This window comes from Pan troglodytes, chromosome 16 (genome assembly GCF_028858775.2).
Source record: "Pan troglodytes isolate AG18354 chromosome 16, NHGRI_mPanTro3-v2.0_pri, whole genome shotgun sequence".
Taxonomy (NCBI): domain Eukaryota; kingdom Metazoa; phylum Chordata; class Mammalia; order Primates; family Hominidae; genus Pan; species Pan troglodytes.
In genome coordinates this window covers 82042208-82066060 of record NC_072414.2, presented here as the reverse complement: position 1 = coordinate 82066060, position 23853 = coordinate 82042208, and the positions used below count along the sequence as shown (strand labels likewise).

The following is a 23853-nucleotide window of genomic DNA, read 5'->3' as shown; positions in this document are numbered from 1 at the left end:
TAAGAGAAAGGCGTCCAGTTTTCAGTTGTCAGAATCCCTCACTAAGCAGGATGCTCTGCACAGAGCCCTTTGCTGGGAAATTCCTCTGGTTCCATCTCTCTCCCAATGTTTACTGACCAGGGATCCTTCCTTTCTGCCTTTGTCCTTCCCTCTCTCCAAGGTTCACAGGTAAACCATCCCACCCCAGAGAGCACCAAAAAAGCAGACTGCTACATTTTACTTTATTTTGTTGTAAGGAAAATCAATTGACTAAGTTGTCCCCAAAATGTTAGTGTTCACTGATCAAGAAGGAAATGAGGTCAGAAGGCAAACTTTTCACTTCCTCTCAAACATAAATTGCAAGTATCACAGAAAATTTTAACAACACATGCAACACGGGATGGTTTTCAACACACAGAGAGCCTAAGCAAGAAGAGTGAGTACTGAAGGTCTACAGAGGTCAGACTGGGAGCACTACTACAGGAAGTTTGAATCTATCCACGCAGCTCTTTCCTCCCACAGTCCAGGCTCAACACTTCTTCCTATTCCAAGGTGGCTTATCCATATGCAGAAATCCAGGCTGTTCCATATACATTAATACTTGCCCAGCTGTGTTTCACGAGGCATCTCCATAAGCCAAGCCCCGACTCAAATTCTGTACAGGAAGTTCCCGTTGCTGTCAAAGAACTCTCGGCCCCTCTGCACTACTTTGCTGCTGAAGTTACCTGGCTCCTCTGCCTTCAACTCCTCCAGCTTCTGACCACTTGGCAACGCACCACTGCCAGTTCTTCTGGGGCTCTCAGCATCACTGGAGTACTTCTGCAGCTCTCTTGGATGACCTAGGGGTGCAGCAACAGGCACAAAGCTCTCCTCCAGGTCCTGGATTCCTTTATTTCTTCCCTTCCATCTCCTTGGTGTATTTGTCCTGTGAGTGTCTGACTCTATCACTTTCAAAGCTGTGCTGTGATTTGGGTCTTTGGATGAGGCTTCATGCCCTGGCATAAGCCAAGAGCCTGATACAGAGTGGCCTGCAGGGAGCAGCTTTGAGGTATTTCCAGAGCCCCGGAGGTGCTGCAGCGAGTGGGCGAGCCCAGCTTTCTTAAGGACTTTTTGATCCTGCTTCAGCTTCTGCTCCAATGTGGGTAAAAACTTGCTTTTTAAAACTCTTCGGATCACATCAGTGCTGACATCAAAGCCTTCAGCCAACCTGGGAACTGACCAGGACTCTGGAAATTCCTCATGTAAATACCTACGGGAAGAAGGAGCAGGTTTGCAAGTTGTGAAGAAGTCTCCTATCAGAACATCTAACTCGCCATACCTATGATAAAGAAGAGGGGTTGAGGCCTGGCAATGGTGGCTCACACCTGTAATCCCAGAACTCTGAGAGGCCGAGATAGGCGGATCACTTGAGCCCAGGAGTTCGAGACCAGCCTGGCCAACATGGTGAAACCCAATCTCTACTAAAAATACAAAAATTAGCTGGGCGTGGTAGCTCATGCCTGTAATCCCAGCTACTTCGGAGGCTCAGGCACAAGAATCACTTGAACCTGGGAGGTGAAGGCTGCTGTGAGCCGAGACTGCACCACTGCACTCCAGCCTGGGCAACAGAGTGAGACTCTCCCAAAAAAACAAATAAAGAGAGCTTGAAAAACCGCAAATGTAGTCCCTATCTTGTGCTAGCTAAATCTTGTGCTAGTCCCTATTTTGTGCTAGTTAAATGGCTGTGTTCCATTCCTGTGTGTCAACAGCAACACCTGACCACTGTCAGTCAGGTCACTTCATTTCACATCAACTCAGCTCCTCTCAGTGACATCTAATACCACAATAGATCCTGGGGACGCAGGAGGACTGACCTTCCCATTACATAGTTTGGGAGTGGGGACAGACACAATGAATGACATTATGGTAAAGGTTATAGCACAGGATGCAAAGACAGCACCCCAGGAGGGAGACCCAGATATAGGGAATAAGAACACTTATAGCCAGGCCCAGGAATTGCTTCATGAAGTTCAAGCTAGAGTTGGTCTGAAAGGATGAAAGGAGTAATAAGCTGGCAGAAGGGAGGAGAGAAGGAGAGACGAAAGGTACTGATGATAAAGTGAAGAGCTCGTGAAATGTAAAGCGGCACATCACCTTTGTTGGGAATAACTCAACTGACAGTGAGGGTAAGAGGTAGATCACACTTAGGGGTCTGGAGTTTATCCCAAGGCAACAGCAAGTCAAGGAAAAATTTTAAGCAGTGGAATGCCACGGATAAATTTTCATTTTGAAGTTCAACCTACAGCCTGGCACAATGGCTCACTCCCAGCACTTTGAGAGGCTGAGGCAGGAGGATTGCTTGAGCCCAGGAGTTCGAGACCAGCCAGGGAAACAGGGAGATCCCATCTCTATTAAAAAAAGAAAAAAAGGAATTCAACCTAGTGGTAGTTTTTCAGTAACAAAAGTATAGGCAGAAAGATTGGTCAAGAGGCTTTTACAGTAATCCAGTCAGTCTCAAGTGAGACAGTCAATGGAGCATAGGAGGAAAGTTGAGTTGAGAAATATTTTAGGAAAGTCAAATAGTACAACTTGGTACTAAGGGACTAAATATTGGGGGAAGCATCATCAAGGCCAAGATGCAGGATTTTAGCTTGGGTAATTAGTAGGTTATAGGAAAAACAGGAACAGAATGAAGTTGTCAGGGAACAACGATGAATTCTATTTTGTACATGCTGAGTTTGAGGAAACTGTGATATCCAAAACAGAGATGTCTGGTACACAGTTGAATATATGCCTTTAGAGTTCAGGAAAAAAAACATGAACTGGAGATGACAGATTTGGAAGTCATAAGCCAATAGCAGGGGTGACTGAGTGGCTAGCATCAGGCAGGGAAATATGCAGAGTGAGCTAAAATGACAAGGACAGAACTCTAAGAAATAACAATATTTAAGATATAGGAGGTAGAAGAAGAGCCCAGGAAGGAAACTGAGAAAAGCAGCCCTAGAAACAAAGAAAAAAAGAAAGAAAGATCAGAAGGGAATGGTACCCTGGAGTTAAGGGAGAAGAGAATTTTAAGAAAGCAGTTCACCATGGCACATGTACACCTATGTAACAAACCTGCACATTCTGCACATGTACCCCAGAACTTAAAGTAAAATTAAAATAATAAAAATAAAAAAAGGCTGGGTATGGTGGCTCACGCCCGCCTGTAATCCCAGCACTTTGGGAGGCTGAGGCAGGCAGATCACTTGAGGTCAGGAGTTCAAGACCAGCCTGGCCAACATGCTGAAACCCAACCTCTACTAAAAATACAAAAAAAAAAAAAAAAAAAAAAAAAAAAAAATTAGCCAGGCACAGTGGTGTGCACCTGTAATTCCATCTACTTGGAAGGCTGAGGCATGACAATCACTTGAACCCAGGAGGCAGAGGTTGCAGTGAGCCAAGATCATGCCACTGCACTCCAGCCTGGCAACAGAATGAGACTCCGTCTCAAAAAAAAAAAAAAAGAGAGAGAATCAGTGTCAATCAATAAATAAATAATGGGGGTGGGGGGGAGAAAGCAGTTTCAGCTGGGTGCAGTAGCTCACATCTGTAATCCTAACACTTTGGGAGGCCAAGGCAGGCAGATCGCTTGAGCTCAGAAACTGGAAACCAGGTTGGGCAACATGGCAAAATCCTGTCTTTATTTAAAAAATATATATATATTTTAATTTAAAAGGTAGTTTTTACAAGGGCAAATGCTGCTGAATTATTTAGGAAGCTAAGGACTACAAAGTGTCTTTTTGAGCCTAGCACTGAGGAAGTCACTGATGGATTTAAGGAGAGCAGTTTTATTGCAGTGATACAAACAAACAAAGAGTAGGCACCCTGGGAACCAGCTGGGAACAAAAGAATGAGAGAGAGCTTTAGGTGGAGGACAGAGGTCCCTGAGTAATCTTACGCAGGGAGAAATATGACCTAAAGCATACAGAGAATTGGTCCCAGACAAGTGAAGGGCTCCCATTTCCTCTGAGATGGGAGTAGAGTATAAGTTTGAGAGTAGTGGGCAAAGAGGAAGACCAGGAAGCTGAAAGTTTTTACTTAATGGACTGTTTTCTTTTCTCTTAAAAGGACATTTATTGACCACAAAAAAGGGAGATAAGTAGGAAGGTGGAAGGTTTGAAAAAGCTATTGTTGAAGACAGGAGATAGAGGCCGGCATGGTGGCTCATGCCTGTAATCCCAGCACTTTGGGAGGCCGAGGTGGGTGGATCACCTGAGGTCAGGAGTTTGAGACCAGCCTGGCCAACATGGTGAAACTCTGTCTCTACTAAAAATACAAAAATTAGCCAGGTGTGGTGGTGCACGCCTGTAATCCCAGCTACTTGGGCGGCTGAGGTCCAAGAATCTCTTGAACCTGGAGGCAGAGGCTGCAGTGAACAGAGATTTCGCCACTGCACTCTGGCCTGGGCGACAGAGTGAGACCGCCTCAAACAAAAAACAAACAAACAAACGAAAAAAAGAGGAGACAGACCTGACTGAGGACTCAGAAGGTGCTACAGGCTCACAAAATCTTGAGCAGCTCTACAGAATCCCCTTTATTTTAAATTTCAATTCCAGAGTCATTCTGATGGAAATGAAAAATAGTACATAATCTATGTAGGGCTACTTAGCAATATTTATCAAAATGCAAATGCATTTGTCTTTTGACCTGGCAACCTTACTTCTGGGAATGTATATAACAAATATTCCTGGCAGGTATGCAGAATGATACACATACGTAGTTATTCACTGGGGCACTATTAGTGAGCAACAGAAATGGAAACAACCCAACTAAATGCCCACAATAAAAGACAGGTTAAATAATGCATTCTGGCCAGGCATGGTGGCTCACGCCTCTAATCCCAGCACTTTGGGAGGCCGAGATGGGAAGATCAGTTGAGGCCAGAAGTCTGAGACCAGCCTGGTCATCATAGTGAGACCCCCATCTCTGTCAAATAAATAAATAGGAGAAAAAATTGTTTAAATAAAAATTAAAAACGACTGTCATATACTGCCTCAAAAAAATATAATAACACCATCTATAAAAAAGAATTGAGGGCCAGGCGCAGTGGCTCACTCAGGGCACAGAGCCTAGTTTTTGGTAGAGAAAAACTATTAAAAATAGTACAGCTGCACACAGTGGCTCATGCCTGTAATCCCAACACTTTAGGAGGCTGAGGTGGGATGATCGCTTGAGCCCGGGGAATTGGAGACTAGCATGGGCAGCATGATGAGGCTATCTCTACAAAAAATAAACAAAATTAACCAAGCATGGTGGCATGCACCTGTAGTCCCAGCTACTTGGGAGGACGAAGTGGGAGGATGGCTTGGGCCCAGGAGGTAGAGGCTGTAGTGACCGGTGATCACATCATTGTACTCCAGCCTTGGCGACAGAGTGAGACCCCCATCTACCAAAAAAAAAAAAAAAAAAGTACCCACAGGAGAGTGGGTGGGACAAATAATTCTCAATGTGTATACCATGTTATACTGTTAGGTTGAGGCATATCTAATACTTTACCTACTTAAAACAAAAAAACTTAAAAACTCTTTTAAGCTTTCCTAAATTACAGATCCTGTCTTCAGAAAAATGCACCTAACTATGGAAACACCAGCATCCCTGTACCTTAGGTTGGGAACGTCACGATCTACATTCAAGGGTTAAATGTTGTGATGTCTGCGATTTACTATTTAAAATTTTCAGTAAAAATGAACCAACAACGTCATAACGTTAAAAACTATTAAAACCAGGCGAGGCGCAGTGGCTCATGCCTGTAATCCCAGCATTCTGAGAGGCCGAGGCGGGAGAATCACTTGAGGTCTGGAGTTCGAGGCGATGGCGAAACCCCTTCTCTTTAAAAAACAAAACAAAACACTATTAAATCTATATAATGACAGGTTTAGGGAAGTTCGTTATATTACTCTACTTTTCTGATAATAAATTTCAATGACAAAAAGTAAACGAAAATATAAAAGCAGTATCAAAAAAGCCAAACCCGTTTCTGGGCTCCAGCATCCTTCACTTCTCGTCACAGCGGATACAAACAAGGTATCCTGAGTCTTACCGGATCTGCTCCATGGCTTCCCACGTCAGGGTCCTGGGCGGGGCACCAGGCGCCTCCATTTGCCTCCGAATTTTCTGGAATCGGATTGCTTGTTTCTGTCGTTTCAGGGTGCTGGGGGAAGAGAACCAATGGCAGAAGCCATGCGTGGAAGCAGAATGGATGTTTGAAGAGCCTCAGGCTAAATCACGGAGCGCCCAGCCCTCTTCTCTTTGATCGCAAGGGCAACCGGGCCATGTTGCCGGCTTAGAGCTGCTCTGTACACCCAGAAAGCTAACACCTAGAACAATAACTGCCTGTAAACATGCCGAACTCTCTAAACTGATGATGAAATACGTCACTAATGAAGGGACCAGTGGTCCCAGGGAAGCTGAACACCTGACGTTGCGCCCCTAACAACGGGTAAGAAGAAACACGGGCCGCTGCGCAAGCAGCGGCAGGACACCCGGCGCCAAGGGGGCGCGGCCTGGAGCGCCGGGGCACGAGGCCCTGCTTCAAGCTGAGGGCCCGGGGAGAAGCCGGTACCTCTCCACCTCCTGCAGCTCCCGTTCCTCCGGCTCCCAGTCGGAATCGGGGTCCGGCTCCCGGCCAATAGGGCCTGGGCCCGCCACCCCCCGGGTCGCGAACCCACAGCGAGTGACGGCGGCGCAAACGCGCCCGCCCAGCAAGAGACTCAGGGTAACCGCCATGTCGACGCAAACCAGCCTTCAGCAGTCGGCTACGAAACAGCAGCGGAAGTAGCCGGGTAAGACCGGAAGTGGAAGGGGCGGGCCGGATGCTGGGTAGTAGCAAGTTATTTCCCGCTTCACTTGGTGGGGGTAAGATCTGGGCTCACGCGGCTCAGTGGCCCCCTCTTTCTGCCTGTAACTGTGGAGAGGGCTTCCCTGAAACGTGAGGGCCGAAATGAGGTACAGGACGCTCCTGGAAAACTGTATAAACTTTATTAAAGTACGGATTCCGTTTCCAAGAGCCGTCCCTCCGCCCCAGCGGCTGCCCAGGCCTGCCTGTCTCCGCCACCTCGGTGGGCAGGGCTTCCGCTCGGCAGTCTTCTGACGGCGACAGCCCAGTGCCTTGGGCACTCGGCTTCTCTGGGAACGGGGCTCATTGTCTCCTGGATGGCCTCCAGCCCCGGGCCGCACCTAGGGTTCAGACCCATCACCTAGCGATAAACCCAGGCTAAGGCTTGATGAGCAGAAATGAGTACATGGCTGGCCTTGGCGCCTCTTCATCTTCTAGTCTTTACCGATCCCCAATTAATCTTAGGGTATTGAGGAATTCTTGGTGTCTTTGTATTTTGCCTTATACAAATGGGGTTCCTGGGCAGGGCTTTTCAAAGTGGAACTTGGTGGCAGTCATTCATTTAGCAAAGATTGAATGCCCTTTGGAAACCTGGGGAGGTTATCCAGGAGAGGTAGAGTGCTTCCCTCCTGCTTTTACCTGAACTGATTGATGTTGAGGAGTGCTCTGGAACGCTGCAGCATGGGTGCAGACGCAGGGCAGAGGGGAACCTTGGCTGCTCTGTGTTCAGAGTTTACCATGGAGGGCAAGGTGCATTCAGTCCATGAGTCAGATGCCACTCTTTCCGGTTGCAGAAAATAGCCCTGCTTTGGGGTTAAAGTGGGTGGCACTGATCCTGCCAGGACTCGGTTTATGGCTTCTAGCCTTCTGCTGGCTTGTCCTTCTGCAGTGGAAACATGGATGTCCCTGAGTTGGTATTCACAGAAGAGATTTGTTCACCTCTTTCCCAACTGTGGCGCAATTACCAACACAGAGGAAGGGCATCTCATGCTTCCCTCCACTGTCTTTCCCACACTGTATTGTAATTGGTATGGTATGTCTTCTTGTCCATGTTCCTATTACCTCTTGAGTGCTGGGACTGTATTTCTGCCATTTCTATCACCAGGGTCTAGTGTACAGAAAGGACTAAATAGGCCTGGTGCGGTGGCTTACACCTGTAATCCTAGCACTTTGGGAGACTGATTCAGGTGGATCAGGAGTTCAAGACCAGCCTGGGCTACGTGGCAAAAACAAAATATACAAAAGTTAGCCAAGCATGGTGGTGTGTGCCTATAGTCCCAGCTACTCAGGAGGCTGAGTCAGGAGAATTACTTGAGCCCGTGAGTGGAGTTTGCAGTGAAGTGAGATCAAGCCATTGTACTTCAGCCTTGGCGACAGAGCGTGACCTTGTCTCAAAAAAAAAGGAGTAAATAAATGGGTACCCTAACTTCCCCATTCTTACACTGGTGGAAGTGCCATATTATATTTTAGGGGCATCCAAGCTCTATGCTTGCTAGTGGGATTTACATATGTCAAAATGACCAAAGCTAGTTTTGCATACTTACGGCTAGTGAGCCTGATTCTGGCACTGGAAAAATAGCACCTCCCAGCCTTCTTCATTGACAATGAACAGGAGTTGATGGCTGCCGGCTCTCCTGTCCAGTTGAAGTTCTTGGGCTGCAGATGGTACCGGGGAACATGTGGGATTGCAGCATTCATGCTTGGCAGTGCCCCTAAGATCCTGGGGCTTGATTCATGGGGCAGAACTGGATGCAGGAAATGAGGAGCACCCTGCTCTGTGGCAGCCCCTCTTAGGAGCACCAGTAGGACCAGACTCATAGATTTCAGTTCTTGACTGCCCAGCCTGTCCTAGCAAAATCTAGGCTAGAGGAGAAGAGCAGCCCCTTACCACATTTTTATGTAAGTTTGGATGGAGCGTTGGAAGAAGGAGGTAACTGAAAAAAATCTCTTCTAGGCCGCGGCCACTATTTAACCAGATACTCCTTTGGGGTTCAACAAAAACAGAAGACCCAACAGGTTTGCTACCAGCCCAGGGAATAGTGAAAGCTGCAGCTCTTTTGTTGGCCCAAATCTGTTTACTTATCTCCCATTAGAGCTGGGGCACTGGCAGTGCTAGGGAGAAAATTATACAGAAGCCACTGAGGGTGGTGGGCTTGTTATTTGTCAGTCATGAGTGTGGGGTTATTTTGGGACAGGAATATAGAGAGCAAGTTTCCTGTAAATGAGAAGGTTTGGAGCTGCAACTTGCTGGATGTCATATCTAAAACAAAGAAGCTTGGGAACAGACGCAAAAGGAATCAACAGACCCTCTCCCAAGGTCCAGCTAGCGCACTCTGCTTTCCCAGGCTCCACTGACAGATACCATCACACAAGCCTCCTTTGTTGAGACCAACACCATGTCCTGGAATGACAGCCCTTGTTCCCTTTTCCTCTGGGAGACTTCACAGGGACCCTCACCCGACTCTCATGAAGTTTTTTCTGGCCCTGGGGGCCAGGGTGCTGCAGACGGGTGAGCTGCTCTACAATACCCAGGCTTCGGATGAGAGTCTCCCTTTGTAGCAGGGCCTTCATCCGCTCCAGCTCCTCCTCTTCCACAATTTCTTGAGGCCTCATGGTGTCCAGCTGTCCCGGCAGCAGCTACAAGGTACATGAGAGATAAATGCAGGATCTCCAAGGATAAGTCCCAAACCATCACCCAGGATGGCTACAGGCCTCCTGCCCACTCTACCCTCATCCCTTCCCTGACCCAGGAAGGTTCCTTTTGCTGTCCATTCTCTCACTTCATCTTCCAAAGGATCGGATTCAATTTACTGATTAGGAACTCCTCTCTCTCTTGTGCATGGGGAGGAGAAGACAGCAGAGATTCATTCCCCTATCTAGTTGTCCCAACCCATTTTCCTGTGGAAAGATAAGAGCTACAAAACCCCTGGCACCTCTTTCTCCCAGTTGTGGTTCCTGTAAGCCAAGTGGGTGGAAAGGCTCTGGAGCCCTGCCCTGGGTCGGCTTTTCTCCCCAGCTGATTCACCCTGGTTCTGGTCCCTGGCCTTTTGCCTCGTAGTGCCCGAGGTCTCCTGCTGTTCCTGCTTAAGGCGGATCTCCTCTAGTTGCTGCCTGACAAGATACAGCAGCTTCAGACACTAGAGAAATGGTGTTGGGGAGAAGAGGGGTGAGGAAAAATGGGGATGAGGAAAGAGCAGGAAATTACAATCTGTTCTTAGGACTGATGCGAGAGCAATGAGAGGGGAAGATAGGAAACCTACTAAACTGAAAAGAGTCACTAAGAGTCTGATAGGATTTATAGCTCCATTCCTCTTTGCTGGTGTCTGGCTTCCTCTTTCCCTGCTGGGAAGCAATGCAGCTTCAGGACTTGTCCCCATCTAGGTGTGCAGAGGAGAATGTCGGTCAAAGTACCTGGCACACTCCTCTCTGGCCTTGGAAGCAGCGGTCTCCTGGAAGAGGGAGCCATTGTGCTTGAAGAAGCGGGCATACTTCTCTGTGTCAGGCCCAGGGTAGATCCGCCGGTATTTTCCCAGGTGAGAATCCTCGTATCGTTCCTGGTCCAGCATTGCCACATGGGATGACTCAGTTTTTTCTTTCCTGTGGAAAGCAAGCTCAGTGAGTCAAGAGTAGGGCTGTGGGAATGTTCAGTAGGGAAAGGAAGACTGACTAAGGTTTGGAGACCCTCCTGCTGGCTTCTTGACCTCCTGGGCCCCTGCCCAAGTAGGGAAAGCTGCCAAGCCCATCTTTGGCCAGCCCCACATGTGGGTAGCCATGAAAATAGGCTTGACTTCCAGAAATCTGATTTGCTTTTCTTTTCTTTTTTGAGACAGGGTCTTGCACTGTTGCCCAGGCTGGAGTGCACTGGCACAATCTCTGCTCACTGTAACCTCTGCCTCCCAGGTTTAAGCAGTTCTCCTGCCTCAGCCTCCCAAGTAGCTGGGATTACAGGCATGCACCACCATGCCTGGCCAATTTTTGTATTTTTAGTAGAGACAGGGTTTCACCACGTTGGCAAGGCTGGACCTCAAGTGATCCACCCACCTCGGCCTCCCAAAGTGCTGGGATTATAGGCGTGAGCCACCGTACTCGGCCTGATTTTCATCTTAAGTGGAGAGGGGTCTACTCGTAAGCTAGCAGTCCATTATCATAGTTTTTTAGGTTTCTGATTGTAAAAGTAACATATGTTTTGATATAAGCTTTCCATTTGAAAAAAAAAAAAAAAAGTGGCCGGGCATGGTGGCTCACGCCTGTAATGCAAGCACTTTGGGAGGCCAAGGCGGGTGGATCACTTGAGGTTGGGAATTCGAGACCAGCCTGGCCAACATAGCGAAACCCTGTTTCTACTAAAAATACAAAAACTATCTGGGCATGGTGGCATGTGCCTGTAGTCCCAGCTACTTGGGAGGCTGAGGCAGGAAAATTTTTTGAACCCAGAAGGTGGAAGTTGCAGTGAGCCAAGATCGTGGCACTGCACTCCAGCCTAGACGACAGAGTGAGACTAATCTCAAAAAAAAAAAAAAGAAAAAAAGGTAATATACGTTCATTACAGAAAATTTAGAAGAGCAGAAAGAAGATAAAGCCTTCCATAATCTTACTATGCAATTAGCATGTTGATTATGAGCATGGATCTGAGGCAGGACCTCTTGACTTTGAATCCTGGCTCTGCCACTCACTAGCTTGTGCGTGCATGCGTGTGTCCTTCCTTCCTTCCTTTCTTTCTCTTTTTTTTTTTTTTTTTTTTTTTGAGACAGAGTCCTGCTCTATCGCCCAGGCTGGAGTGCAGTGGCACAATCTCAGCTCACTGCAACCTCCGCCTCCTGGGTTCAAGCGATTCTCCTGCCTCAGCCTCCTGAGTAGCTGGGATTACAGGCATGCACCACCACGCCCAGCTAATTTTTGTATTTTTAGTAGAGATGGGGTTTCACCATGTTGGCCAGGATGGTCTTGATCTCTTGACCTCCTGATCCGCCCACCTCGGCCTCCCAAAGGGCTGAGATTACAGGCCTGAGTCACTGCACCTGGCCGCTTGCTTGCTTTCTTCAAATGAAAATGAAATAATGCAACAATATTTTTATTTTATTTTTTAATTTAATTTTTTGAAACAAGGTCTCACTCTATCGTCCAGGCTGGAGTGCAGTGATGCAGTCTCAGTTCGCTATAACCTCAGCCTCCCAGGCTGAAGCCATCCTCTCACCTCAGCCTTCTAAGTAGCTGGGACCATAGGCGCACACCATTACGCTTGGCTAATTTTTGTATTTTTTGTAGAGACAGGGTTTTGCCTGTTGCCCAGGCTGGCCTCAAACTCGTGAGCTCAAGGGATCCACCCACCTCGGCCTTCCAAAGTGCTGGGATTACATGTGTGAGCCACCACACCTGGCCACAACAATATTTTTAAATGGCTGCCTAGTACTCTAGTGTACGATTGTATTTTGTTTATTTAGTCCAGTACTGTTCAACCATTTTTCCTTATTGAAAGACACATTTCATGACCCTCAGGTACACAGTCCAGTCTTGTGGGAATAGCCAGTATATTACAGTTCTACTTCACTCCCATTCATCACGCAGACATCTGAGTGCTTACGGTGTCCCAGGCCCTGTGGCTCTCGTGGGGAATCAAACACACACCGCCCCTGCATATTGGAATGTAAGTGGGAAGAGCAATATGATCATAGTGATAACTATACATGTACTCAAATTCATTTGTATGTATCATTAACAAATTACAATTTTAGTATCGGTAACCAGTTACTGTGTTTGTAACTCATTTTACAAAGAAAACAACAATGGGTGACCAACACGGATGTAAACGATTCTCTATTATTGAATGACTAAACTGTTTTCTGTGTTTCTTTATTACAAAGTTTCTCAGGAACTGGTTTCTAAAGGAGATTTGTTAGAAAAACAAACTAGCTAATCAAACCACAGAAAGTTCCTTATGTGCTAACATGAGAATGGCTCTAAAATACGTTGCTAACCAGGGTGCAGACAGTGTGAAAGTTATGCCTCTGAGTAGGCAGGGAGAAAAATATTTTGTATAAATACATATATATTAAATGCGTACTATATACATATGATAGTAGGAATGTTGATTGGCTCCAGAGAGGAAAACTGAGTACCTGGAGGAGAAGGGGAGGAGAAAGACTACCCTCTGTATTTGTAAAATTTTGAACTTATCTATGATATATGGCTTTTTTTTTTTTGAGATAGGGTCTCACTCTGTTGCCCAGGCTGGAGTGCAGTGGTGCAAACATGGCTCACTGCAGGCTTGACCTCCTGGGCTCAAGTAACCATCCCACCTCAGCCTCCTGAGTAGCTGGGAATACAGGCACGTCACCATGCCCAGCTAATTTTTTATTTTTAAATTATTATTCCTTTGTTTCTTTTTTGTGTTTTAGGAACAGAGTCTCACATGTTGCCCAGTCTGGTGTTGAACTCTAGGGCTCAAGCAATCCTCCTGCCTCAGCCTCCCAAAGTGCTGGGATTACAGATATGAGCCACCAAGCCTGGTCCTGTGATTTTTTAAATGCAAATATGAACATATTATCTATGCAAAAAGTTGTTTTTGATAGCAAATCAGCCCCAGGCCACATTCTTCATCTAAAGGAGGACTTTTACTCTCAGGAATAATGAAGAACTAAACACATGCCAGAGACCTAGCACACCTAGATTCTCGTGGCTGTCGGTAGCACTGGAAAAGCCGTTCCTTGACTCGCCGCTTCTCCTCCTCCATCACCTTCCTTTTGTCACAGCCCCGGAGGTTGACAAGGGTCATAGCATCACAGAGAAGTGCATCCTTTACTTCTTGATCAAGGCATGAGTCCGTGGTAAAGCTTGGAGAGTGGTTTACCTGCCAGGAGGAGTCATTATACACCCCTTTCCCAGACCACCTGAGCAGGTGGTGGCCTCTTGCAGGCATTAACTACAGGGTCTAAGATATTCCTCTCCCATGGCCTCAGCCAGGGAGGCTGGATGCTCTGGCTTCCAAGGCCACAAAACTCTGCCATAGAGATCTCCAATTCACAGACCAGTGAGAGCAAATCAGCTGGCCTGCCTCTCTAGATAGTGTGTCACTAGAGACTTACATTAGGGCACTGGGGATCCCAAACCTGCATTCCTACGGTAGAGGCCAAAAACCACCAAGATTTGACTCAGCAGGTCAAAAGGGTAGAGATCTTATGCCTTCTGCTCATTCCTGCCCACCCCAGGGCTTTCACATCTCCCATTCTGTGTTCCACCACCTGAGTATACCCCTGTCCCAGGTGTCCTATTCAAGGAGGCCTCTGGACCTTGGTTTTGCAAAGCCTAGGAGATAATCCTCACCTCTAGCAGCCAGGGCTTCAACTTGTGGTCCAGCAAGATGTCAAAACCAAGGATTTCAAAACAGGCACATGTACCTCCATTCAGATACTGGGGAAAACAGGTTCGGTAGTTGTGGCGTAGAACAGAATGGGCTGAGATGATGGTTTTGATGATGATGTCCTCGATGTCCCCCCACAGCTCTCCAGGGTTGTAGCTGTGCTCTTGCAGCCAGATGTTGAGTGTCGACAGCTTCCTGCGAGGCCCAGTGCTCAGAGGAAGGCCAGTTTCTAGGCCACTGGGCCAGGCTGTAGGCAGGAGGCTCCCTCACACTAACGCTAATTGCATGCCCGGGCTTTGAAGGGCTGCTAGCAGTTTGGAGCAGGGACTAGTTATCAGGGTGAGGTTTGGGGCTGCACTTAGAGCTCCAAAGTGCAGGCACAGGACAGGGTCTATAAAGGCTGAGTTTCCCTGGGCAATTAGCCTCCCAAGAGCCAGCTTGGTTTCATGGGCTACTGGGACTGTGGGGCTAAGGGGCAGAGGAAGCAGGAGAAAACGGAGTAGGGAGTACCTCTTACTGCCCACGGCGCCATCCCGGACAAAATTCTCATTGTGTTTGTTGATAGCATAGTTGGTCAGGTGCATGCAGACATTGTCCTGTGGAAAGAGTGGCCCTGTGGTCTCAGACTGTCTGCATGCGGCCGTCCTCTCCAGCCCTTCATTACCTTGTTGCTCCCCACCCCTCCCGAGGATCTCTCGTCTCCTGTCTCTCTCCACCAGAGGACTGCTATTCTAGATGATCCTGGGGAAGAATGTGTGCTGGGCTCCTCCGGGTGCTGACCTTTTCTCCTTCACCACCTACCAAACACTTGCCTCCCAGCTAGATGCTGCAGCTCTTGCTGGCTTCATTCCTTGTTCTTTGGTGACAGTGACAAACCTCTCTACCATGTTTCTCTAGAGAACCTCAGCACTTATGGCAGTGGAAAAGAAGAGTGCTTCCCAGTCCCCTTACCAGGTTGTTAAGGCTGGGCTCCATATAGGGCGTGGTGGCAAAACGGGCTAGGCCCTCCTCATATATGAAGATCCGGAGAGGGTCACAGGATGTGATCAGGACGTAGACTCGCATATCAAACTTGAAGCCATCAATGAGGAGGGGCTGGGAGCATGCAAACCCATGAGGGAATAATAACACTTTTGAAGTGCCTACTATGTGCTGTTCTAAGTGCTTCACATACATAGCTAATTGAATTTCCACAATAACCATGTAAAATAGTTACTGTTATTACTCCCACTTAATAAATGAGGAGAGGCCAGGCATGGTGGCTCATGCCTGTAATCCCAGCGCTTTGAGAGGCTGAGGAGGGTGGATCACGAGGTCAGGAGTTCAAGACCAGCCTGGCCAAGATAGTGAAACCCCGTCTCTACTAAAAATACAAAAGTTAACTGGGCATGGTGGCGGGTGCCTGTGATCCCAGCTACTCAGGAGGCTGAGGCAGAGAATTGCTTGAACCCGGGAGCCGGAGGTTGCAGGGAGCTGAGATCGTGCCACTGCACTCCAGCCTGGGCAACACAGAGAGACTCCATCGAAAGAGAGAGAGAGAGAGAGGTAGAGAGAAAGAAGGAAGAAAGGAAGGGAAGGAAAGGGAGAAAGAAAGAAGGAAAGAAAGAAAAGAAAGAAAGAAAAAGAAAAAGGAAGGAGACAGAGGCACAGAGAGAGGGTAAGAAACTTGCCCAAGGTCACATATCTGGGAAGTGGAAACTGAGATTCAACCCCAGGCAGGCTGGTTCTGAACCATGGCTGGATACTGCCTCCAGGAAAACGGGGCTAGTGGGAAAGGTAGAAGCCTAAGACCAGCTTCCTCCCTGGCTTTTGGGAGAGATGAGGCAGCCCAGTGCTGGGGACTAGGGAAGGCTGATGGTCCTGAGGCGTCCTTCACCTTGGAGATGTATTGCTGGCAGATCATATGCTCTCCTGGCTTGATCTCCCGGGGATTTCGGGTAATGAAGATGCCACGTCCCTGACAGCCACTGTCTGGCTTGCAGATATATGTGCGGGCTTTTCGCTGACGACCGTAGGACTGGAAGTCCCCATAGCTATGTGCAGAGAGGGCCTGGTCAAAAGGTTTCTGTGCATCAAGGCTTTCCCGGGGCCGCATGGAGCTCTTCCTGCTATCTAGTCCATGCTCTTCCTGGAGCACTCAGTCTCAGACCCTCTTTTCTTTGACCGGCTGAAACTTTCTCATTCCACTTCCATCCCTCTGAGACATTCCTAGGTCACAAGACCAGAGCGCTGAGAGCGACCCTTTTCCTCCCCCTGGTATCTCAGCATGGGAAGCCAGACCCACTCACTCTGCGGGGAGGCACCAGGTGCGGGGGAAGATGTTGTACTCAGAGGGATAGAGTTTGTACATGCGGTTGAGGTTCCGAGCCAGCAGATCTTTGCGGCAGATTTCTGTCATGCCAGGGAAGTGGTTGATTTTCTGAAACACAGCCAGTTAGTATGAGCCCCCAGAGTAAGTGGCATTTCCTAGCACCTGGGCATCCCAGGAAGCAGTGGAGGAGGATTGGGAAGGTTAAGGGAGAAGTCACAGTGGAGGTAAGCACTGCACCAAGGACCCCAAGGGCAAACATAGGAAGTTTCCTTAAGGCAGGTGAGAAAACCCTCTGTGACTCCTACCCAACACACACATCCACACTGAGCTCAGCAAATGAGGGGCAGTGAGAAAGAATGTAACTAGCCAAGACTGTGGCTTCCACAGTCCACCTTCTAACATCCCTCAGACCACCAGGCCTAGTCCTCTAACAATAACTAATGCATGATAGCACAAAGCAGACAATGAGACGAAAGCATTCCCCAAAAGACACAAAAGATAAAAGGAAACTAAGAACCAGCCCCAAGGAATGTGATGCCATGGCACCCACTGAGGGCATGACATCACCCTGGTGCCTGCCAGAAACCCCTGGCTGCTCTGTCCTGCTGGATGGGTGGCAGCATCCGGGATGCCACCAAGTAAAGAACAAATAATGAGATAGGATGTACCCACCAGACACTTCCTTCAGGTAATTCCAGAGACCCAGGAGGAGAATCTTTCCATTGGAAAAGAATACCCTGGGGATGGTCTTTCCTGTCTGCACAGGGGGACAGCCACAAAGAGTATGCTAAGTGCTCTCCACTGGGTTTCCCCATCACTGGCTGCACTCACTGTATGAACTTAGTATTTCTGACCCTCCATGTCCTAACCAAGGGATATCTGCTGCTCAGGGCTGTTCTTGAGGATTTAATGGGGTAATACTATAAAAGCACTTAACACGGAGTCTGTTGTACAGTAAGCCCTCAGTAAATGCTGCTGATTATTGTTATCCTTATCCTTTTTTTTTCCCCCTTCCCTGAGACAGGGTCTCCCTCTGTCGCCCAGGCTGGAGTGCAGTGGTGTGATCTCAGCTCACTGCGGCCTCTGCCTCCCAGGCTCAAGAGATCCTCCTGCCTCAGCCTCCCAAGTAGCTGGGACTAAAGCATGCACCACTATGCCTGGCTAATATTTTTTTATTTTTGTATTTTTGGTAGAGATGGGGTTTTGCCTGTTGCCCAGGCTGGTCTCAAAGTCCTGAGTTCAAGCAATCTGCCCACCTTGGCTTCCCAAAGGGATTTCAGGCACGAGCCACCGTCCACCGTGCCCAGCCTGCATTCCTCATTTTACAAATGCCCCTCCTTTGCAGCGTCCTTTTTTTTTTTTTTTTTTTTTTTTTTAGATGGAGTCTCGCTCTGTCACCCAGGCTGGAGTGCAATGACACAATCTTGGCTCACTGCAACCTCTGCCTCCTGGGTTCAAGTGATTCTCCTGCCTCAGCCTCCTAAATAGCTGGGATTATAAGTGTGCGCCACCACGCCTGGTTAATTTTTGTATTTTTAGTAGAGATGGGGTTTTACCCTGTTGGTCAGGCTGGTCTTGAACTCCTGACCTCATGATCCGCCCGCCTCGGCCTCCCAAAGAGTTGGGATTACAGGCGTGAGCCACTGTGCCCAGCCTTTTTAAAAAAAAAAACAAAAAAACAGGGTCTCACTCTGTCACACAGGCTGGAGTGTAGTGGCATGATCTCTGCTCACTGCAACCTCCACCTCCTGGGTTCAAGTGAACTCCTGACCTGAATTGATCCACCTGCCTTGGCCTCCCAAAGTGGTGGGATTACAGGTGTGAGCCACCACACCCAACCTCCTCTGGAGCTTCTTGAGAACTTCTAGCACTTGCTTTCTCTCTTGGGCACCTCTCCCAAGACTAGTTGTGGGACAGGTTTTAATTTCCTCAACTTCCTGCCTGGCTTCCCCAAAGAATAAGCCTGCAGACTCTTTTAAATTATTTTATTGCTGATCACCACAAACGCCCAATTAGAGGATAATAAAAATGTCACAAGGCAGTTCTATTCTTGTGGACCCCGGTGGATCATTCCTGAATTTCTTGCCACCAGGCAGGACCCCGCAGTCTCCTAATGGATGTGGAATGCTAAACTAAGTTGCTTAGAAGGCTGGATCATTCAACTGGCCCTGCTGTTAGCTCTGAAGCTGCCTCCCAGTATTCTCCCTAAGATGTGCTCACCCACCCTGGAGAGGGCCAGCTACACACAGATGCCACCAAGCAAAGTGCAAATCATGAGATAGGATGTGCCCACCAGAAACTTCCTTTGGGTAATTCCAGAAACCCACGATCTCCAAGAGGAGATCTTTTCATTGGAAAAGAAGACCCTGGGGGTGGTCTTTCCTGTCTGCACAAGGGGACAGCCACAAAGAGTAGCAGTCTTGGGTGCCTGGGCAAGGAGGTGGGAATAGTCATTCTGGGGCCCTAGCCCCTGTCGGCTCTCAGGTCAGGAGATGGGTACCTGAAACCTCTTCATGTCCATGACTCGTTCCAGTGAGACAGCGCAGTCTGTCCAGTACAGAGTCCACTCTTCATCCTCCCCCACCTCCTTCAGGCCACACATTTGGGCTGCCCGACGCACTGCAGAGACAGGGAGATCAGTAGTGCCAGCATGGACACCAGCAACAAGCCCTGGAACTGTGTAGCTGGGTCAGGTAAGGTTGAAGAGGGAGGTAGTTCTTGCCTCAGCCCTGTACTTTAGTTACCACATGACAATTTCAAGTTCTTAGGGGCTGTCAGGGCCCTTCCAAAATACCTAGCAGAGAAAACTAGAACCTGGTTTTTTGTTTGTTTGTTTGTTTGTTTTTTAGAGACGGAGTTTCGCCCTTGTGCTGGAGTGCAGTGGCACGGTCTTGGCTCACTGCAACCTCCGCCTCCCAGATTCAAGAGATTCTCGTGCCTCAGCCTCCCCAATAGCTGGGACTACAGGCGCCCACCACCACACCTGGGTAATTTTTGTATTTTTAGTAGAGACGGGGTTTTACCATGTTGGCCAGTCTGGTCTCGAACTCCTGACCTCAGGAGATTCGCCTGCCTTGGCCTCCCAAAGTGTTGGGATTACAGGCATGAGCCACCGTGCCCAGCTGCTCCTGTCAGTCTTATCTCTCAATCAGGGATGTTTATGGCTTGGAGAGCTGCCTATAGGTGGGGTCACACTGGCACTTCACACTCCATACTTGTGTGGCTCCTTATAAAGATGCCAGAGGGAATATTAGGGGAAGGACCTAGCTGGAGATTGTTTTTTTTCTTAATCGTTGAAGTCCCTTCAAATCTTCCTTGAAAAAACTGTTTTAAGCTTGTCTCATCTCTGGTAAAATCTGGGAAGGGTCTGGCATGGGGGCTCCTGCCTGTTATCCTAGGCCTTTGAGAAGCTGAAGTGGGAGGATCACTTGAGCCCAGGAGTTCAAGACCAGCCTGGGCAACATAGCAAGACTCTGTCTCTACAAAACATTTAAGAATTAGCTGGGCAGGCTGGGCATGGTGGCTCATGCCTGTAATCCCAGCACTTTGGGAGGCTGAGGTGGGTGGATCACCTGAGGTCAGGAGTTCAAGACCAGCCTGGCCAACATGGAGAAACCCTGTCTACTAAAAGTACAAAATTAGCCAGATGTGATGGCACATGCCTGTAATCCCAGCTATTTGGGAGGCTGAGGCAGGAGAATCACTTGAACCTGGGTGGTGGAGGTTGCAGTGAGCCGAGATCACGCCATTGCATTCCACCCTGGGCAACAAGAGCAAAACTCGGTCTCAAAAAAAAAAAAAAAAAAAAAAAATTAGCTGAGCATAGTGGTGCAGGCCTGTAGTCCCAGCTACTGGGAAGCTCAGATAGGAAGACGGCTTGAGCTCGGGAGTTCAAGGCTGCATTAAGCTATGATTGCAATACTGCACTCCAGCCTGGATGACAAAGCGAGACTCTGTCTCAAAAATAAATAAATAAAATCTGGGAAGGGTGGGGCAGTAGTGGCTCTTGGACTTTTTTTTTTTTTTCCTTGTTTACTGTGAGGATACCCTCCCTAACACTGAGACTACCTGGAATGGCAATGTCTCAGCTTCCAGTGTCTGAGGCAGAGGACACCTAGGAAGCTCAGTACAGGTTAGAGGCAAGCCCGCCAGGCCCCAGGGGCTGGAAGCCTGATCGGGGGTCCATTCCAGAGGAAGAACAGCAGCTGTAGGCACCATGTTATGCACCACAGTGTGAGCGACGGGCTGGGTGCTTACCACTCTCATACTTGCAGTTGGTCAGGTTGATGGCCAGTGATCTGGAATGGAGGAATAGCATAAATCAGGCAGAGTGGGAGGGAAGGACAGGTACTCAGATGAAAAGACATCCAACAAATTCACAACACAATTCCTTTTCTCTAGAAGCCACTTAAAAGACAGACCAGGATGGGCTGGGCGCGGTGGCTCATGCCTGTAATCCCAGCACTTTGGGAGGCCGAGGCGGGCGGATCACAAGGTCAGGAGATCGAGACCATCCTGGCTAACATAATGAAGCCCTGTCTCTACTAAAAATACAAAAAAAAAAAATTTGCCGTGCGTGGTGGCAGGTGCCTGTAGTCCCAGCTACTCGGGAGGCTGAGGCAGGAGAATGGCCTGAACCCGGGAGGTGGAGCTTGCCGTGAGCCAAGATCACGCCACTGCACTCCAGCCTGGGCGACAGAGTGAGACTCTGTCTCAAAAAAAAAAAAAAAAAAAAAAAAAAAAAAGACAGACCAGGATGACATAAACAGGCTGGGATTCCAAAATGAGCCAGCCTAAATGGTTCTGAATTTTGTTTCTGTTGTATCAAAGGGTTAATGACACTCCAGCATTTCCTGTCCTCTTTTGTAGGCTAAAGGGAAGATCTGAGATCCCAGCTCCTCCAAATGTTGAAGGGAGGCCAATGGGTGACTCCCTGGAGCTGGGCAGTTGAGGGGATCTGGGGAATAGTTACCTGCGTTTCCGCCTTCTCTTCCTCCTCCCAGCTTCTAAGTCGCCTGTGTCAACTGGGGCTATGACTTTCTTTGGAATTTTTGTGGCCATAATGGGTGAGGGAACCCCATTTTTTAATGCCTTATAGTCAGCTTTTAAGAGAGCCTGCTGTGAAGAGTTAGAGGGGTTGGTAACTCCCTCTTTAACACACTTCTCAGATTCCTTTTCCTCAACATAGTCTTCCTCTGATTCCATGGTCCTACAGGTACTCGGCTCCATTCTCTCAGATTCTGAGGGGTTGGGGGTGGGAATGAAGTGTATATCAGACCTCAGACCTCCCTCAGGCCCTAGAAGGCCTGAAGGAATCCACCAGAACGACCTTCATGCTGTTATAAGGGAATGTTGCTGCCCCTTCAGGACAAAACTGTTTCACTGAGGAATGGGATGTGTCCAGGTAGGTGGAGGTGCATGGGGGTGGAAGATACCAGTGAGATGTGGATTCCCTGATGACAAGCCCCAATCATCCAGGATCACACTGGATCATACAACGCACAGGGGTGCCTTCAGGAGTTGGACACAGATGGTATGGGCCATGACCATGGCTCTTTTGTTCCTAATTGGGAAAGAGGATGGCTGTGAGTGCTGGGGGGACCTTTGCTTTAAAATACAGCTGAATCGGCCCAGCACGTTGGGAGGCTGAGGCGGGCAGATCACTTGAGGTCTGGAGTTGGAGAGCAGCCTGGCTAGCACGGTGAAACCCCGTCTCTCCTAAAAATACAAAAATTAGCTGGGTGTGCTGGTGCGTTGCCTGTAATCCCAGCTACTCGGGAGGCTGAGGGAGGAGAATCACTTGAACCTGGGAGGTGGAGGTTGCAGTGAGCCGAGATCACACCACTGCACTCCAGCCTGGGTGACAGCGCAAGAGTCTGTCTCTAAATAAATAAATAAATAAATAAATAAAATAAAATAAAATAAAATACAGCTGAAGACCAAAAGCCCCCTACGCTGGCCCTTTCCCTCTCCCAGGACTCATTTTCTGCACGTGTACACACTAGGGACAGGCACCCGATGGCTAAGACCCTTTGGGCTGTGACGGTGGAGACTGCCCACCCGTGGTTACGAGGAGAGCTGAGGGGCTGCTGGGTCCGCCCCTAGCCGCCTGGGGATGGACTCAGCTGGCCGCTCATGTCCCCTCTTCCCCCGGCTCCAGTTCTCCCTGGGCGTTTCTGGGCGTCCGGAACCGCCTCCTCGTTTCACAGGACTGGCTGTCCCCACGATCGCGAGGGGGAAGCTGCTCCCCCGCAGGGGTTCACTCCTAGCTCCCGGTGGCCGTGGCTGCTGCGGCTGCAGGGGCAGCGCTTCCTCTAGCAAGCCCGTGGCCGCCGCCGTTGCCATGGACACGAGGGCAGTTCCCATTGGAGAAGCGTCCTGGGGGCGGGGCTTTCCCGCAGCCACACCCACTTGGGCGCCGGCCGAGGCCACCTTGGGTGGGGGAGACAGCGTTTGCCCTTTGGAGCTGGCCGGCCTCGACGCCAGATTCCTCCGGTGCATCATGGGACTTGCAGCCCTCCCGCTTCGAAGCCAGTTCTCACCGCACTCCCATCTTTCCCTAAACCCCGGGCCAAGGAATTTGGCCAAGCATATAATCAGGACAAATAGCTGTTTGCCTCTCCTCAATTCTTTTTTTTTTTTTTTTTTGAGACGGGGTCTTGCCGTGTCGCCCAGGCTGGAGTGCAGTGGAATGCACCATCATAGCTCACTGCAGCCTGGACCTCCTGGGCTCAAGCAATCCTCCTGCCTCAGCCTCCCCAGTAGCTGTGACTACAGGAGCGCGCCACCACGCCGGGCTCAATTCTTTAGTAACTCTAAGTTTAGCTAGCAAAGCCTATGCATTCAAGAGTGACAGCCATGGTAAGGCCACGTGCCTCTCAAGGCTTTGCCTCTGGTGGACTGAGACAGCTCCATTAAGGAATAACCAAACCGCCTTATCACAGTGCTCCTTCACTGTCACCTTCTCTTCCTGACATCCACCCACTTTGATTTCTGCTCACCACCTCCACCCAACTCAGCTCAACTTGTCACCCTAAAATTATACTGTGTGGCTAAATCTAGAGAACACTTAAAATGTTTCCATCCTTTTAAAAAGACATGTTCTTTTTTTTTTTTTTTTTTTTTTTGAGAAAGGGTCTTGCTTTGTAGCCCAGGCTGGATTGCAGTGGTGTGATCGCAGCTCACTGCAACTTTACTTAGCTTCCCAGGCTCAAGCAATCCTCCCACTTCAGCCTCCCAAGTAGCTGGGGCTACAGGTGCGCACCACCATGCCTGGCTAATTTTTGTATTTTTTGTAGAGATGGGGTTTTGCTGTGTTGGCGAGGCTGATCTTGAACTCCTGACCTCAAG

The 23853-nt window shown here is 48.8% G+C and overlaps 2 protein-coding genes across 24 annotated transcripts; both read right to left on the bottom strand.

The window, feature by feature from the left end:
• Positions 1-204: 204 nt before the first annotated feature.
• On the bottom strand, positions 205-6791 carry NGRN (neugrin, neurite outgrowth associated). Its single transcript, XM_009429827.4, has 3 exons — positions 6563-6791; positions 6041-6151; positions 205-1228 (listed from the first exon to the last, which is right to left on the bottom strand). The coding sequence occupies exons 1-3, from the start codon at positions 6724-6726 to the stop codon at positions 628-630; spliced, it is 876 nt and encodes a 291-aa protein (XP_009428102.2). The 5' UTR covers positions 6727-6791; the 3' UTR covers positions 205-627.
• A 170-nt stretch (positions 6792-6961) lies between these two features.
• Positions 6962-22860, bottom strand: TTLL13 (tubulin tyrosine ligase like 13). 23 transcript variants are annotated; one of them, XR_010151806.1, is made up of 16 exons: positions 22564-22860; positions 21476-21743; positions 20761-20801; positions 19004-19122; positions 16481-16611; positions 16069-16225; positions 15144-15287; positions 14703-14788; positions 14156-14387; positions 13489-13682; positions 10247-10432; positions 9769-9946; positions 9364-9472; positions 8380-8491; positions 7475-7718; positions 6962-7176 (listed from the first exon to the last, which is right to left on the bottom strand). XR_010151806.1 is itself a non-coding variant. In XM_016927422.4 (16 exons), the coding sequence occupies exons 2-16, from the start codon at positions 21730-21732 to the stop codon at positions 6981-6983; spliced, it is 2457 nt and encodes an 818-aa protein (XP_016782911.2). In that variant the 5' UTR covers positions 21733-21743; positions 22564-22860; the 3' UTR covers positions 6962-6980. The 23 variants fall into 23 exon arrangements, 21 of the variants coding, with proteins under 21 accessions (XP_016782911.2, XP_054523899.1, XP_063651435.1 ...); XR_010151807.1 differs by having other exon boundaries at positions 13498-13682; XM_016927422.4 differs by having other exon boundaries at positions 9293-9472.
• Positions 22861-23853: the final 993 nt, after the last annotated feature.

Bases quoted from the DNA above. Each gene is read 5' to 3' on its own strand.
- NGRN (XM_009429827.4), bottom strand. From the start codon at position 6,726: ATGGCGGTTACCCTGAGTCTCTTGCTGGGCGGGCGCGTTTGCGCCGCC. The intron at 6,152-6,562 runs GTACCGGCTTCT...CTCTTCCCCCAG, and splicing joins GAGCTGCAGGAGGTGGAGAG to CACCCTGAAACGACAGAAAC. The intron at 1,229-6,040 runs GTAAGACTCAGG...TTCTTCCCGTAG, and splicing joins GAAGCCATGGAGCAGATCCG to GTATTTACATGAGGAATTTC.
- TTLL13 (XM_016927422.4), bottom strand. From the start codon at position 21,732: ATGGAGCCGAGTACCTGTAGGACCATGGAATCAGAGGAAGACTATGTT. The intron at 20,802-21,475 runs GTAACTATTCCC...CCTCCATTCCAG, and splicing joins AAGAGAAGGCGGAAACGCAG to ATCACTGGCCATCAACCTGA. The intron at 13,683-14,155 runs GTGAGGATTATC...TCCTCCTGGCAG, and splicing joins TGAAGCCCTGGCTGCTAGAG to GTAAACCACTCTCCAAGCTT.